Source organism: Petaurus breviceps, unplaced genomic scaffold (genome assembly GCF_028583685.1).
Source record: "Petaurus breviceps papuanus isolate PSGF00001 unplaced genomic scaffold, PetGlider_PUasm1.0 186, whole genome shotgun sequence".
NCBI lineage: Eukaryota > Metazoa > Chordata > Mammalia > Diprotodontia > Petauridae > Petaurus > Petaurus breviceps.
The window spans coordinates 37,230,054-37,246,733 of NW_027185798.1; the positions used below are offsets into that span (position 1 = coordinate 37,230,054).

The 16,680-nt window shown below is 38.1% G+C and overlaps 1 protein-coding gene across 1 annotated transcript in view; it reads left to right on the plus strand.

The window, feature by feature from the left end:
- The window catches only part of SPAG17 (sperm associated antigen 17), a 266,279-nt gene that overhangs the window by 227,619 nt on the left and 21,980 nt on the right, over window positions 1-16,680 (plus strand). The window contains exons 36-42 of the mRNA XM_069089276.1: window positions 3,235-3,348; window positions 5,563-5,608; window positions 7,609-7,684; window positions 8,453-8,500; window positions 11,127-11,226; window positions 12,644-12,746; window positions 13,664-13,795. Coding sequence (XP_068945377.1) covers window positions 3,235-3,348; window positions 5,563-5,608; window positions 7,609-7,684; window positions 8,453-8,500; window positions 11,127-11,226; window positions 12,644-12,746; window positions 13,664-13,795 — 619 coding nt within the window. The remainder of the gene's footprint in view (window positions 1-3,234; window positions 3,349-5,562; window positions 5,609-7,608; window positions 7,685-8,452; window positions 8,501-11,126; window positions 11,227-12,643; window positions 12,747-13,663; window positions 13,796-16,680) is intronic.

A 16,680-nucleotide genomic window follows, 5' to 3' on the forward strand; every position in this document is an offset into this window, starting at 1 on the left:
TTTTCAGTAGAATAATTTGCATTTCTGTCTTCAGAATTTTCTTTCTGGGACCTCCCCATCTCTCTCACAGACTTCCGTCTTCCCTCCCCCCCCCCCCCCCCCCCCCCCCCCCCACAAGGACCTTTTTTTTTTTTGAACTTTTTTAAAAAATTTTTTTTTTTTTTTTTTTTTTATATTGAAAGTATCTATGCCCAAACTTCTATCACAGACTTGAAGATGGTGTGATCACTTCCTCCCAAGATTTATACATCAACAACCTTCTTCATTACACTCAGGTCTATGTAGCTGTGTTCCCCATTGTTTCTTTCACCTTTTGAAAAATGGAATAAGTACTATAGACTTCAAACTCTTTTAAAAAGCAGTTCTTTCATCTTGGAGAAGGAACATTGGTCAGCAGAGTCAAGCATATGTATCTTATTTCTAGATGTCTGAGTCTCCATCCTCCAGAATTCTGGTGAAGTGCTATTACAAAATGGCAGGAATCAGAACCAATGCTCCTCTTCTCCCTTGCCTAGGGAGGAAAGGAAAGAAGAGACAGATGTCTGACCCTCCTAGCTGCTTACCAGTCTTTATTAATGTTGTTTCCTTCCCAATCGAATTTCCTCTTTCCATCTACATGGATAATCTTTTCCATATATGTCTATTTGCCTTATTATCAATGAAAAACTGTGGCTCCTTATGTTTTTGTTTTGTGATGAATGCCAATTTACCCTTCTGAAGAGGCAGAAGACATCCTTCTTTTAGCATGAGCTGAAATGAGGGGTGAGGTGTGTAAATGCATCCTTTTTGGATTTTCCACAAGCAATGTGTGTGTAGATAGTTAAAATGTACATCATGTGTGTGCCTCTGTGTGTATTATATATATATATATATATATGTGTGTGTGTGTGTGTGTGTGTGTGTGTGTGTATGTATATATACGTGTGTATATATGGTGTATGGATAGAGATATAGATATACAGCCATACTCCAAAGGAAGAGTAAATAGTGAAAAATGTAACCATATACAATGATTTCCATACCAGTAGACCTAGCTTTGATAAGCCTTTCAGGTAATGAGAGCTCAAACTTGTTTCTCATACATGATTTTCCCTCTTCTGTCTAAATGCCTATGCACAGGTTATCCTGCATTCCTAGAGCACTCCCACGTCATCACTCCCACCTCTAGTTTTCCTGTGATTGATGAGTCCAATGCTACCGAGTCTCAGTGATACATAGAAGATCCACTTTACCCCTTTACATTTATAGATGATTGTTCCTACTTTGTTCATGCACCCCTTTGGAGGCCATGAATTTTATTACTGGTGCTCCTCTAGAATAGAGTCACCTAAAATTCCTGCTTCTCTCTTTGGTTATTCTTCTTCCTATGTTGCACCTACTACCTCCTGTGGTATCTAACTTGGCAGATCCATATGGGAAGTTTTCTCTTTTCCTTTAGAGTTTAAAGTCCTTTTGATCAGACTTACAAGACCCCAAACATATATTTATAAGCACTGACAAAGAAAGAATTATTCTTCAAAGACATTAAATCGTACTCCAAAATCTAAATCCCCTACCTCTTTAACCAGCTGTTTATGTCTCAGAACCATCTTTATCTTCCTAATCAGAATCTGAGAGTTGAAAAGCTCCCCATAGACCATCTAATCTAACTCATATCTAAGTAATTCTCCCTGCAAGTAGTCATACGGCCCAGAAGTGTCAAACACACATCTCATGGGCCACATACAGCCCACCACATTCTAAGTGTGGCCTGAACCAAATTAAAATATAATTGGGAAATACCTAACCAAAAAAATAGAAGGATACAATAAAAAGAGATAATATTAATATGTGGTTTTCTAAGTCAATATGCAACCTGAAGGAATATTTATGTATTTAGTGGCCCCTCCATTTCTGTTTGACAGCACTGATCTAGTCTTCCAGCTTTTCCTTCTATTCTACTATACAGACCATTCTTCTTTTAGATGACTCTAATCATTATTAAGCTTTTTCTTATGTCAATTTAAAAATCACCTCTTTAAAATTTAATTCTGCCCTTTGGGGCCAAGCAGAACCGGTATAGGGCAGCGAGGATGTAAAGCGGAGACAGTGCCAGATCTGAAGTCAGGAATTGTCCTCTTCCTGAGTTCAAATCTGGCTTCAGGAACTTCCTAGCTATGTGACCCTGGGCAAGTCACTTAACCCTGCTTGACTCAGTTTCCTCTGGAGAAAAAAATTGCAAACCACTTCAGCATCTCTTCCAAGAAAACCCCAGATGATGTCATGAAGAGTTGGACATGACGAAACTGAACAACAACAATGGGATCAGTACGGTCCCTCTTCCACATTGACAGCCTTTAGGTACTTGAAGATAGCTACCCTATTGTCTCTATACCTTTGCTTCTCCAGGCTAAACATCCCAATCCTTATATGGCATGATCTCAAGGGCTTTTACCATCCTGCTCACCCCTCTCTGGGTCTTGAAAGCAAAGTCCTTTTGCTATCATTTTATAACTGACTATCATGACATACTGCCTATTAGTCATGTTGGGAGCTCTTCACTCTAAGGAAGGATCTCTGGGTAAGCAATGGTAGAAGTGAGAATTCCTTCCAGTTGCATAGTTGTGCATAGGATTTATATGCTCATAGGAAGCTCAAGTTCTAACGGGGAATAGAATGCAAACAATTATGTATATACACGATAGATGGATGGATGGATGGATGGATGGATGGATGGATGGATGGATGGATGGATAGATAGATTTAGATATAGCTATCTAGCTATTGATATAGCTATAAATCTCTATATGTGTGTATGTATATACATAGTATAAATGATATATTATTTCCTGTAGTAAATGAAAATTGACTACTAAAGCCACAAAAGAAAACTATAGTCTAGAGGCTCTTTGCCTTTTTGTTTCATGCACCCCTTTTGGCAGTCTGTTGAAACCTATGGATGCCTTCTGAGAATAAGGTTTAAATAAAGTAAATGCTAAATTGTTGTTGGAGAAAATGTTCTGTTAGGGGAAATGAAGTTCTATGTATTTTTCCCATCCAAATGCACAGACCCCCCCAGAAATCTCTCCCTCAAGGGATCCATAGATACCAGGTTAAGAATTTCTGTTGTAATATTTCCCACGACCAGCACACCTGAAACTCCTAAAAACTCCAAATATTGGTACCTGAGTCTACTTTAATTATTGAAAAAAATCATTACCCTTTTCTTAGACTTTGTTGTCTCCATTGACCTAGGATTATATAAATCATATACTAAAGAAGGAAGATGAATTACAGGAAATGACTGTTAAGGATTCACGGACAGAGGAGGAGCGAGGCAATGCCGCAGACCTGCTCAAGTTGGTCATGGTGAGTAGAAATGGGTTCCTTTTAAGCAGAGTCATTGTTTGATGTGGTACAGGGGAAAGGAAAGCCTCCTTGGTAATACTGATATTTCCCTAAACACATTCTCTCCCCTTTACCTAAAATCTCTCACTTCCGTAATATCTGCAAACATCCCATTGGAACTTTAAGACTTCCTCTTCAGTTGGAAAGCCTTTGAATTCAATGCTTCTCACTGTCTTCAAATGAATAGATATTTAGAGAAATGGTAAGAAAAGAGACCCTTATTCTCAGTATTTTTATCAACAGCTTGAAAGAAAGCTCAGATGGTAAGTTTATCAATTATGCAAATGACAATAAGTAAACAAGTTACATCTTCATAGGATAAAACAATGGATAAAACAAATATGTTTTTAAAACATTAGTCAATAAGCATTTATTATGTACTTTCAATATGCCAAATCTCGTAGGAAGCTATGGGGATACAACGAAAGGCCAAAATCATAATCCCTACCTCAAGGAGCTCCCATTCTAATGAGGGAGGTAAGAGGCAAACAACTACCTATGTACAAGATATGCAAAGAATACATGAGAGGTAATCCAGAGGGAGGGCACTAGCTCTAAGGAGGACTTTAAAAAGCTTCCTGAAGAAGGTGAGGTCTGAGCTGAATCTGGAAGGAAGTCAGGCAAGCTAGTAGGTGCTTGTGAGAAGGGAGAGCACTCCAGGTAGGTGTGCAAAATATTTTATGTCCTTTATCTCATTTGAGCCCCCCAGCACTCCTGATTCCAGGCCTGCTAGAACATCCAGTGAAAAGGCAACATAAGATGGAATATTGTACATGAGAGTAAGAAGGCCAGTTACAGGATGGGAGGAAATAGCTAGACAGCAAACATTTCAAGGGGTGCTAGCTCATTGAGTCAACACTGGTGCATGGCTGCCCAAAAAGCTAATGTGGTCTTAGGTCAGTGTCCAGAACAAAGGAGATAATCACACTGGTCTCTTAGTCGTGTCATTTCTGGAGACTTATGGTCAACTCTGAGCTTCACGGGCACGCTGATAAGCTGGAGCATATCCACTAGAAGACAGCCAGGAGGATGAAGGAATTCAAGAAAGAAATGTGCATGTTTAGTCTAGGAGAAAGAAGATTTAGGGGGATGGGAGACATGATAATTGTTTTCAAATGTAGAGCAGGACTGGAGTTGTCAGATGGTGGTTGACACTGAGTTGTTTCAGTCCTGTCCAACTTTTTGTGACCCCATTTGGGGTTTTCTTAGCAGAGATACTAGTGTGGTTTGCCAGTTCCTTCTCCAGACCACTAAACAGATAAGAAAATTGAGTCAAACAGGGCTAAGTGACTTGCCCAGGGTCACACAGCTAGTAAGTGAGGCCAGATTTGAACTCAGGAACAGAAGTCTTCCTAACTTCAGGGCTGACCCTCTATCCACTGCACCACCTAGCTTCCCAAGGTGCTAATGTCATGTGGAAGAGGCAGTAGTAGTAGTGGCAGTAGTGGTAGTAGTGGTGGTAGTGGTGGTAGTGATAGTGGTTGCGGTAGTAGTGGTAGTAGTGGTAGTGGTGGTAGTAGCGGTAGTAGTGGTGCTAGTGGTGCTAGTGGTAGTAGTAGTGGTAGGTAGTAGTAGTAGTAGTAGTAGTAGTAGTAGTAGTAGTAGTAGTAGTAATTTGCTTTGCCACAGAGCATAGATGTGTAGTAGAGACACTGATTTTAGCTTGTAATAAGGAAACATTTCCTAATCACTAGAGCTGTGTAAAGATGTATAGTGTGGGAAGATAGTAAGTTCTGTGCATCAGATAAATTGACACAATATCTGAATAACGTGTAGTTATAGTAGAGGGATTACCTGTTCATGTATGGCTTAAACGAAATAATCTCCTATATCCCTTCCAACTCTGAGATGTCGTGGTTTTATTAGTTCTTAGGAAGGCAATATATATGTATATGTTAGGAAGGCAACATATAATGCACATTGATATACATATGTAAGTATACTTACGTATACCTTTAAAAATAATCATTTTTAAGAATTGTTGAAGAGAAAGCAACACCTGAGCGAAAAGGATCCTGAATGAATCATGGAATACAGTTAATACACTTTAGGATTATTTCCATTATAGATCAATTTTGACATAATAAGTTGCTTTTTTAAAAAGAATAATATTTGGACTGAATTTTAGTTTTAAAAAATAACCATCTTACTGAAATGATTCTATCTTCATTGCAGTCTTTCCCTAAAATGGAAAAAAGCAAAGAAGATCACTTTACTGAAGGTAAATGTCAGATTTCATTTTGTTTAAACTTAGGGATTGTCCACACAAGGGAAACTACACTAAAAAATAATATTGGGGGATTTTATGTACAGTATTTCTCCCCTTAATTTATTTAGAATTTTATTTTTAAAAGGTTTCTTCCTAATGCAGAACTTTTCCTCAGCCCCATAACTAATCAGTCACAAAGTCCAGCTAATTATGTTTTGTAATATCTCTCATACACTTTATCTATGCAGTATAATGCCTTTGTAATATCTCGTATTCCTGTCCTCAGTCTATTTCAGATGAGATGTCAAGATCGCTCCCCTGAAGATAAGCATTTCTTGCTAAATTTCTCCCTTCTTATTCATCTATTGCAATGGTTCATTGCTCACACTGTGTTCCATACTTAGATAAACTGATAGGCTCTGAAAAGATGACAATAAAGATAAATGAAGAGTCCTTCACTTGTTGTTCAGTCGTTTTTGTCATATCCAACATTTTCCGATCCCACTTGGGGTTTTCTTGGCAAAGATGCTAAAGTGGTTTGCCATTTTCTTCTCCAACTCACTTTGCAGATGAGAAAACTGAGGCAAACAAGGTTAAGTGACTTGCCTAGGGTCACACAAATATTAAATGTCGGATTTGAACTTAGGTCTTTATGACTCCAGACCGGGGGCTCTACCCATTGTGCCACCTAGCTTAGATTATTAAGAAGTGCTGTATGAGTATGGTATGTGCATTAGGGTTATAGATGTTTGACTAACAGGAGTTCAAATTTAAAAGAACTAAACATCATCTTTAACTGGTCCAATTGACCATGAGGGCCACTGGTAGAAATGATGTGCTATTGTGTCTTAGAAATAAGAAGGTAAATCTTATATGAGGTAGGAAAGAGGGGATTTTTTGTTCTCCCTGACTGTATATTCTTTCATTCTTAATAGTATTTTATTTTTTACAATTACATGTAAGGACAATTTTAACATTCATTTTTAATAAATTGTGAGTTCTAAAATTTCTCCCTCACCTCCCTTCTCCCTAAGACAGTAACAATTTTAAATAGATTATTTATAGGCAATCATGTAAAACATTTTTCCATATTAGTCATGTTGTGAAAAAAAGGAATAGATCAAAAGGAAAAAAACACAAAAAAGATAAAGCAAAAATAATATACTTTGATCTGCATTCAGACTCCAACAGCTCTTTCTCTGGATGTGGACGGCATTTTCCATCATGAGTCCTTTGGAATTGTCTTGGATCATTGTATTTCCTGGCTGTATTCTTAAAAACCTCACCCATAATTCTCTGGGCCATTCTTGTGTGTTTCTGGTTATGGGGTATGGATAAGAAGGAAGAAAAAAATTAAGAAATGCCCATCTTCAGGGTAGCAATCAAGACATTTCATCAGAAATTGTCTGAGAATAGATTGTACTCAAGTGCACACCAGGAAACGTAGACTCAAGGATCCTTTGTGGCCCTTCTGTTTCTTGACCATGGCTCTCAGGGAAACTCCAATGGAGAACAATAGCACAGATTTATTATCAGCAGTTCTAACACCAAGAACAAGACTCTCCTGACTAAGAAGCCATTTAGCACAACAGAGAAAGCACTAGGTCTGGACCACAAAGCCCACATCTGATGCTTCCTATCTATATTTCCAAATCACTTAATTTCTCTGGGCTTCTATTTCCTTCTCTGTAAAAAAAAAAGGGGGGGGGTTGGATTAGATGATCACTGAGGACCCTTCCAGCTCAACTGTATGACTGTATAAACATTTGAATGAAATTCCTTACTACTGGGTAATAAGTTTCAATAGGTCAAGAGAATCCCATGATATTCCCTATTACTAAGTGGGTTTTCAGACAAACTACTAAGATAATTGGGTTAAACACTGTCCTTCTTTTAAATCATAGGATTCTGGGAAATCAGTAAACTTCAGGGAGCCATTTGATGTTAATATTGGTTGCACTCTATATACTAAGGGAAAGTAGAAATTTAACTCCCTTTCTTTAATGTTGCAGTACACCTGGCAGAACTGTACAAGCGTGCATTGGCTAGTCCAGAAACGTCAACCAGAATAAACTGGGATAAGTGGAGGTAAGATGATTCTAGGGTAAACTTTTATTATCCTGAGTCATGAGTCAAAGCTCTAAGGGCTAGTATTGTGGATAGAATACTACCTGGAAGGGGTGGCTAGGTGGCGCAGTGAGTAAAGCACCGGCCCTGGAGTTGGGAAGACCTGAGTTCGGTTCCGGCCTGAGACACTTAACACCCACACAAAAATACTAGCTGTGTAATGTTGGGCAAGTTACTTAACCCCAATTTCCCTCCAAAAAAGGCAAAAAAAAAAAAGAATACCTGGGAGTCAGGAAGGCCTGAATGCCAATCTTCATCTGACATCCATTGAGTAATGTGGTCAAGTCACTCAACATCTCTGAACTTCAATTGATTCAACTATCAATTAACTATTAATCTTATCTGTGGTATTCATATCACATATCATTGTATAAAGTCTCAAATGAGATGAAGCTTCTAAGATACTTTACCAATTTTATGGTGCTATATCAATGTCAGCTATAATAATTATTAGCATTTTATAATAATTTGTCATTTCTCATTTATAAATATTTTTATGATTCTCTCAATTAAAAATAGAGAACAAGGTTAACTTTATAGCTCAGGGTTCCATGTGACACATTCCAAGTCCAGACCTAGATCAGAGTTCACAAAGTCCAGGCTCCTTTATTTGATAAACTTTTCATGAAATGGTGGCTAGTTTCCTCCTATAAGTTTTGGACAGCTTCGTAAAAATGCCAGCACTGCCTTGACCCCATTTTCTTCATCTCTTTCTTCCCCTTCATGTAGCCATCCAAAACCCTCAGAACGCTGGAAAGAAAAGCTGGAACAGAACAGGTATGATGATGATCAGTTCAAAGAAGTATTAAGTCAATCTTCGTACCATACTTTAGGCATATAAAAGTTTCTCAGTATGCCTAGGGTCTTTATAAAATTTCCCTTCCTTGAGATTTGGGGTCATCCAGTTGTAGATTGTGACATTCCATATGCTTCTCATGAAATTCCTATGTCCATTTTCCAGAGTTACAGTGGACTACAGCCTAGTTTTATGTGTTGAATTAGTAGCAGAAAGAAATTGCAGACTGAGAAAGGGAACCAAGATCTCCTGTCATTCCTATAGCCCTAATCATGGCCTGGGTATGCTATTGATTGTTCAATAATTAATAACCCAGCAAACATTTATTAAGCACTTACTGTTTGCAGGAGGCTATTCAAGGCACTAGGCAATCTGAAGTTTAAACAGGATAAAGTTCCTGTCTTCATGGAGATTAAAGCCTTGTAAGCTCAGTGTTTATATCAACACTCCAGTACCCATTTTTCATCAATACAATATTAGTTTTATGTCCTCCTCTTCTCCCCCAAAGTGCTCAACAAATGCTAAAATTATTTCAAAATTACACTGAAAGCTTCTTAACAATAGGAACTCCTGTATCTCTCACAGTACCCTGGATGGTACTGAGTGCATAGTAAATGTGGGCCAAAAGTTTTACTCTAATGTCGTGCTCAAAACATTAGCTTTATTATGCCTGCTGAAGCTGATTAACTATTCAGTTGGTCAATGACACTTAGGTATTCCTGTTTTAAGGCTCCATTACTACAAAATTCCTACCTGTGGCCCTGAAAAATACTTGATGTTCTTGCTTCGTTACAACAAGAACCAATTGGTTCTCATAAGGTAAAGCAATTCAAGATTGATGACCTTGTTAATAATCTTTCCCTCTCCTCCCATAGAGAAATAACATCAGTTTTCCTTATCCATTTCCTGATTTTCTGAAACACCTAACAGTTACCAAACTCCAGGACAGACTTGGCCTCAATCTACTTTTACCCATCACTGTTTCATGCACAAGACAGGTTTGTCCACATCTATAGACCTCCCTATTCATAAGGAATCTATTGCCAAGTCAAACTGTCTTTGTTGCATCTCCTCCATGACAGTGGCCAGGACTTTTACACATTGGACATCAGTAGATATAAAGTCGGAGAATGAGACTGTTTTTGTTGTTAAATCAAGGAATAATTTTGATGTATGTATGGGAGACATTATTGAAAGAAAGCTTTTTAAGGTGTCATTTTGCTCTGATGAATCAATAGGATTTTTAACAGTCAACAAACAATAAGTGTGATGAATGTCCTTTGTTGGAGCGTCATGCACCCTATCTCTTCTATCTGAAACCTTGCTTTTATGTCCAAATCTTCCTGTTCCTAACCCCTCTGGCCCACATCTAAACAGCTATCAAGTCCTATCTTGTCCTTCTCCTGCGATTTCCTCGAAATCTAATCCTTCTCCTTATTCCCTCTGTCTTTGTTGTAATAGTCCATAACCCCCCAGGATCATTGTAGTAGCTTTCCTCTTCCTCTTCCTTCTATTTCTTTCTCTCTTCCCTTCAATCCATCCTTTGTTTTCCTGCCACATCAGAAATCTTGCTTGTGTGCATGTTTTTGCCTGGAATCCTTTCTGGTTTACTTTTGTCAGGAAAATTTCAAACTCCTGAGCCTGATTTTCAAGGTTTTCCAACCTGATGCCATCCATCCGACCTTCCTAATCTTATTGAGTATTGTTTTTCTCCATGTACTCAGTCCTCTAGCCAAACCACATATGTCTGGTGGTGCTCGCTTGCCTTTGCTGGTACTGTTTCCTTTTCCTGAATGTCTTTAATCTATAACCACCAACAACCAACTCCCCCAAGCCAATCCACCATCCTGACTCATTCAAATCTTCAACATCTTTTAAGGTCCAAGTCATATATTGTCTTCTCCCTAAACCTTCCTCAATATCCCTAATCAACAAAGATTCTTCTCTAACCTGAACCTGACAAGGTCCTTGGGTCATACTTTAAATACATTTTTCATGTATCTTTTTGTATCACATACGTTTGTTTATATATATATATATCACATATATTTTGTATATACCATATATAACACATGGAATATCATATCACATATGATCTATATCACATGTAAATATCAGATTGACTAATCACACATGCATATCTCATATTTCCCAACTGGATTATGAGCTTCATGAAGACAGGGACTGTGCCATATTCGATCTTCATAGCTGTCACAAAGTATAACACAGTGTTCTGCATATAGCAATTACTTAATGCATATTTGCCACAGTTGAATTTTTTAACCCTAAAGCACTATAGTGCTTAGCACTGGCATGTAGTAGGTACTTAATAAATGCTTACTGCCTGACTGACTACATAAATCTAAGCTATTTTGAATCTATATAGGAGTTTGGTTTCTGAAAGGGAAAATTATGATTGATATTAAACATGTCTGGGACAAGCTCGATATACACAAAAAAACCAATGTAGTTTAATTCAGACACACATTATGTTCTTATTCTTTGTCATTTACACTGTTAATCATCCTGCCTCTTTTCTGGGACAATTAAGGGGAGAAGTGTGATAAGTAGTATTATCCTCTGTGCCTTTTTCTTCTCTTTTACCAGGCGTGACATTGAAGAAACTCAAAATTGTTTGGCAGGGATGAGGAATTATCTAATACCACCATATTTCCAGTCTGAGTTTGGCAAGATATTTATGACCCAGGTAATTAACTTCAGTCTAATACAATATTTTAAGAGTCTCTACCTTAGTTGTATAAATGTTATAAATAATGTTCAAGCTGAACTTTTCTGGACATTGGCTAAAGCAACATCTTAATCAGCCATGGTCCCCCAAATCAGTCTTCTTTCTGGACTCTGGCAAGCCAATGGAGACAAGACAAATTTTGATTAATAGGATCATTGATTTAAAGTTGGAAAGGACCCTAAAGGTCATATGGTCAATGTCCCATCATTTTGGACACAGAGACCCAGAGAGTAAATGACTTCCCCAAAGGAATACATTAAATTATAAAGTCATGTTTTCTGACTCCAAATCCAATGTTTGCCCCACACTTTGTTCATGCCTTATCCCCCAAATGTGGAAGTCTATTACTAAAATACCATATACCTCTATCTTCTTCCCCCACCCACCCCATTCCATTTATCCTTTCAACCATTCCTTATGTAGACTTCTCTATTGAATGAGGTATAGTGGAAACATCACTAGACTAGGAACTGGGAAAAGCCTAGTCTTAGTACTGATTCTATCACTAACTTTCTTTGATAATTTGGTTTAAATAATTGTCTCTCTGGCCTTCATCTATAAAATGAATTGGAACAAAATCAGTCATAAGTCTAAAAATAAATGATTCACTGACTACCCCCTTTCCAAGGATTGCTTCTGTTAGGCCCATTTTGTCACAGCTGTGATATTTTGAGTTCTTTTATGCCCATTAAAACAGGCCCCATCCAGAGGACATTTCTCCTTCTAGGCCCAAGTCTCCCATGAGAACTATAAATAACCCAGCCACCCACCAGCAGCAGGTGAAAGCTGAAAAGGAAGCACCATTTTGTCTTTGAAAGCAATTATGGCTAGTTAGCATAAATGAGAGTAGTAATCATCAATCTTTGGAAGGCTCTGCCACAAGCATCTCTTCAAAAAGTTTGTGAGCTTTCTTGAAAATAAAAATTAATTTTATTTATATAATTTTTATAATATTTATATAATAAAATAAAATTTTCATCAATTATTTAGCCCCATATTTTGCTTCCCATCTTCCTTCATAGTGGCTTTTTGTATAAATCTAAGCCACGTTTATTTTTTAAATTTAATTTTAATTTTATTTGACTTTTTTCAATTAAAAAGCATTAATTTTTCTTTCCCCCTCCCCACCACTGAAAAAGAAAAGTGAAACCCTAGGGGCAAATATGGACTGGTAAAGCAAACCAAATGCCCAAACTGACCATGTCCATTTGACTTCTTGACTCCATTGCCACCCTGTCAGGAGGTGGGTGGTTTGGTTCATTTCTCTGGAATCATGGCTGGCCATTAAACTGAACAGTGGTGTGGGTATCATAGAAATTGGCCTCCTGGTTCTGCTCATTTCAGCTAAACTCCACCTTTTGGTTTTTCTTTTAAGTATCATAACCTGGAAGCTATTTCTAAAAAACTTCCACCCTTTCAAAAGAAATTGCAAGATCTAAGCAGAAATTCTTCTCAAAGCACATCTGACGTTGATGCAGGTGATTATTTCAATGTTGTTCTTTCCTGTTGAGTTACCTAGCCTAAATAATATCCCACCCCATATATAGTCTATGCCATTCCTATTAGCAGCAGAACCAGCTCTATAGGAAGAACATAGGTGGTACAGTAGAGACAGAGTGGGACCTGGAATCAGGAAGAACTGAATTCATTCCAGCTTCAGATGCTTAACTAGCTGGGCAGTCACTTAACCTCTGTCTGCCCCAATTTCTTCATCTGTAAAATGGAGATAACAATAGTTCCCACCTTCCAGGGTCCTAATTATCAAATGATGTAATATTTATAAAGCACTTTGCAAAATTTAAAAAGTAATATATGAATGGTAGCTCTAGCTATGGTATAAGTAGACTGAATAGGCAGACACTTACTTGATATGATTTAGAGGTTATAGGAAGACCTATTCTGTTATATCCCCCAAAAGGGGGATTTCTTTCTCATCTTTCTCATCACTAAAAGGCTAAACACTAACACCAATTTCAAATTCAGCTTTTTAGCTGGTGGCTTTGTCCAAAATTCAAATACCCGTAAAAGAATAACACATTGAGTCTCCTCAGTCATTTACACTTAGTTCAGAGTTGTTTTCTGTGAGATTAGATTTCAGAAAACAGAATGGCAAAGGAAAAATGAGAGAATTTGTTTCCTGGGGATTAGGGAAAGCACAGCTGAGAGACAAGCAACTACTGAGAGAGGGAGAGGGAAACATTTGGAAAAAGGGAAAATCTAAAGAAAAGACTTTTATTTGGTCTTGAGCCAACCTTTCCTATGGACTAATATTTAGCTATGTGTCTTGGGAAATTCCCTAAAGTTGTTGTATTACAAATTGACAACTCATTATTATCTTCAGTTTGTTATCTGTTTAATCTTTCAGGAATCATTTTTAATAATCCCTGTTTTCTAGAAGGTCAGTCATCTAAAGAACCAACCCAGGATTCTTCTGAATTGCTCAGTCTTCTGGTATCAGAGAGTTCATTAGAAACCAAGGAGTCCATCAGTATGTTCCACAGTGATAACCTTACAAAGTCTGACATGGGTATGCCAACAATTTGTTTTAATTATTTGTTTCTCAAACTGAAAGTTTTTAATTCTTTGTTCCTAGAAGATTATAGGAGTTTCCACAGAAGCCATTGAATGTGGAACTAAGAACCTGGCTTTTAAGGATGCCTGAGTGTCTCTGTTCCCTGACAAGGGAGCAGAAAAATCAAAGATCATTTGGGTTTGGGGCTATTTCTAAAATGGGCAGAAGCAGAGGAGAGAGAGAGAGGTTTAATCATATCCACCTTTACACAATGTAGAATTACTGGTCTCCTGGCTTGATCTTTGTTGAGGACTAGTTCAAGATATAGTATGGGTGGAGCCAAGATGGTGGAATAAAGTCCAGAACTCACTTGAATTTTCCCAACATTCCCCTCCTTTAAAACTTTAAAATAATCCCTCAAATAAGATTCTGGAGTGTGACATTCAATAAGAAGTCAACATGCTTCCAGCCCAAAACAACTTAGGGGGTCATCAGGAGATGTCTGATGCCAGGGTGATGACTGGTTGGGAGCACATGCAGTGGCAGGACCATGAGTGGGCCTGGGAGGTGGTTGCATCAGCTTTGGGAGCTCTCAGCCTACAGATGGTAAGGGCATCAGACAACTGGTCAAAAAGATTACAGGAGACTTCCTTTTGGCACTGGATGCAGTACCCTGTTGCATTGCCCATACACAGTTTTGCATCACAGTTCCAGGGTAAAGAGGAACACTAGAGCTTGTGCCTTCAGGGGAAAAAGGGCCCTGGTCACAGTTCCAAGGTAGAAAGGAATAATAGTGCTTACAGCTACAGAAGGGCAAGGGACCTGGTCACAGTTCCACAATCAAGAGCTCTTGCTTGTGGAAGAAGGGAAGCAAGGGCCCTTCTTAGGTAAAGACCAGAGCACAGACCAGGAGAGCAGTAACCACACCCATCCTTAGATCATAACACCTTGGAAGCCCTGAAAACTTACAGACCTCCGGAAACAGCTCTAAAAACAGCAGCACAAAAAATCTGAAGCTTGGGGCAGTCCCCCTGCACCAGGGGAGCAGAGCCTAACTTTAACATAAAGTTAAAAGTCAAGAAGTAGGCTAGAAAAATGACCAAGCAACAGCAGAAAGAACCTGACCATAAAAAGTTACTATGGTGAGGGGTGGCCAGGTGGCTCAGCGAGTAAGAGAACTGGCTCCAGCGTTGGGATGACCTGGATCAAATCTGGGCTCAGATACTTAGCACCCACCCAGAAATAACTGGCCGTGTAACCTTGAGCAAGTTACTTAACCCTGATTGCTTAAAAAAAAAAGTTACTATGGTGACAGGGGAGATCAAGACACAAACTCAGAAGAAGACATCAGTGCCAAAACAGATATAAATAAGCAAAGCCTTAAAGAAGAAATATGAATTGGAGATAAGCTCAATAAGAATTTCTGGAAGAAGGATCATGTGACAGATGAGGAAACTGAGGCACACAGAGTTAAGTGACTTGCCCAGAGTCACACAGTATCTGAAGCCAGATTTGAACTCTGGTCCTCCTGACTCCAGGCCCAGAGGTCTATCCACTGCACCACCTAAATGCCTTCAATACAACATAGATAATGCAGATTTTAAGTTTTCTAAGTCAATAGATGACCCAAAGAGATCTGTTTTGAGTTGGACACCACTGGTATAGGCAAATAGGTAAGAGTTTTCCTCACCTAGAAGTTTCCTATACCAATGAAACCACAAGCTCTAGTCCCTCTCCCTTTCCCTGATAAATATCAATTTTGTCATCAGCAAAATTCGGAAATCGTTATAGGTCTTGGTTTTACTTCACAATAAATAAAGTTTCACTGAATTGGACAAAACTCTCATAAGAAGTGATTTTATGAAATTCCTGAATTTAAACCATCTTGTATACAGTCTTAAATACCCTAGAAGAAAATCATTCTATTTCTGATGATTTTTTACTTATTTTCAATCAAGGAATGCTCCTGTAAAGATCACAGTGTTAGACACAACCATGATTTACCGATTGTAATCTGAGCCTGTGGCTGTGTTATTAAATACTTGCTTGTTATTGTAATTTCTTGGAGGCTTTCAATTTTAAGCAGTAATCAAAACCTGCAAATGACTTATAATAGGGCAGCAATAGTGGTAGAGATGTTCATCAAGTCTAGATAGAAAGAATAAGCTAATTCTGTGAAAGATAAAAGTGTACTCATGAACCCATAAAGTCATGTTGATTTCTACCAAAGTAGCAAGATAGGACTTCATATTTTTACTTTCTATGATTATGATATAAAATCGTAGTCTCTTTACCATAGTTACCCACACCTCTTAAAGAACAGGCAAATCCATTGCATCCAATCAATTCAAGTCAAAGGCCTGCTTTGCTCGATTACCTATATGATTGAAGGAAAAACATATTTTGTTTGTTTGCATGAATTCGCAAATCTGGTTATCTTCATTGTTTAATTTACTCTTTTGTGATTTAAGCTATCAGAATTAGAGTTTAGGCAATAGTAGTGGTATCTGGCTGTCACATTTATTTTAATATTTAGAGAATATTTAAATATTTTTATCCTTTGATAAAATGAGAGAGAGAGACAGACAGAAAGAGAGAAAGGGAGGGAGGAAGGGAGGGAGGGAGAGGGACAGAGAGAGAGAGAGGGAGGTGGAGAAGGACTTTCTCATTTAACATGTTTCTTTAAATGGTGTGGAATCTTTTGAAATTAGTTAAATAGTAAATTGTCCTTCATGAATCTAGTTTTAATGAAAACTAGTAGAGGATAGGCCCTTTCTGTCCTGTAGTATCAATTACTTGCCAAATGTTATCAATTCTGCTGACAGAATTTGCTACCAGGACACCTCAGGGAGAAAAATGTCTCTCTCCAGATGTGATTCCAGTTCCTGTTGAGGCTCAAG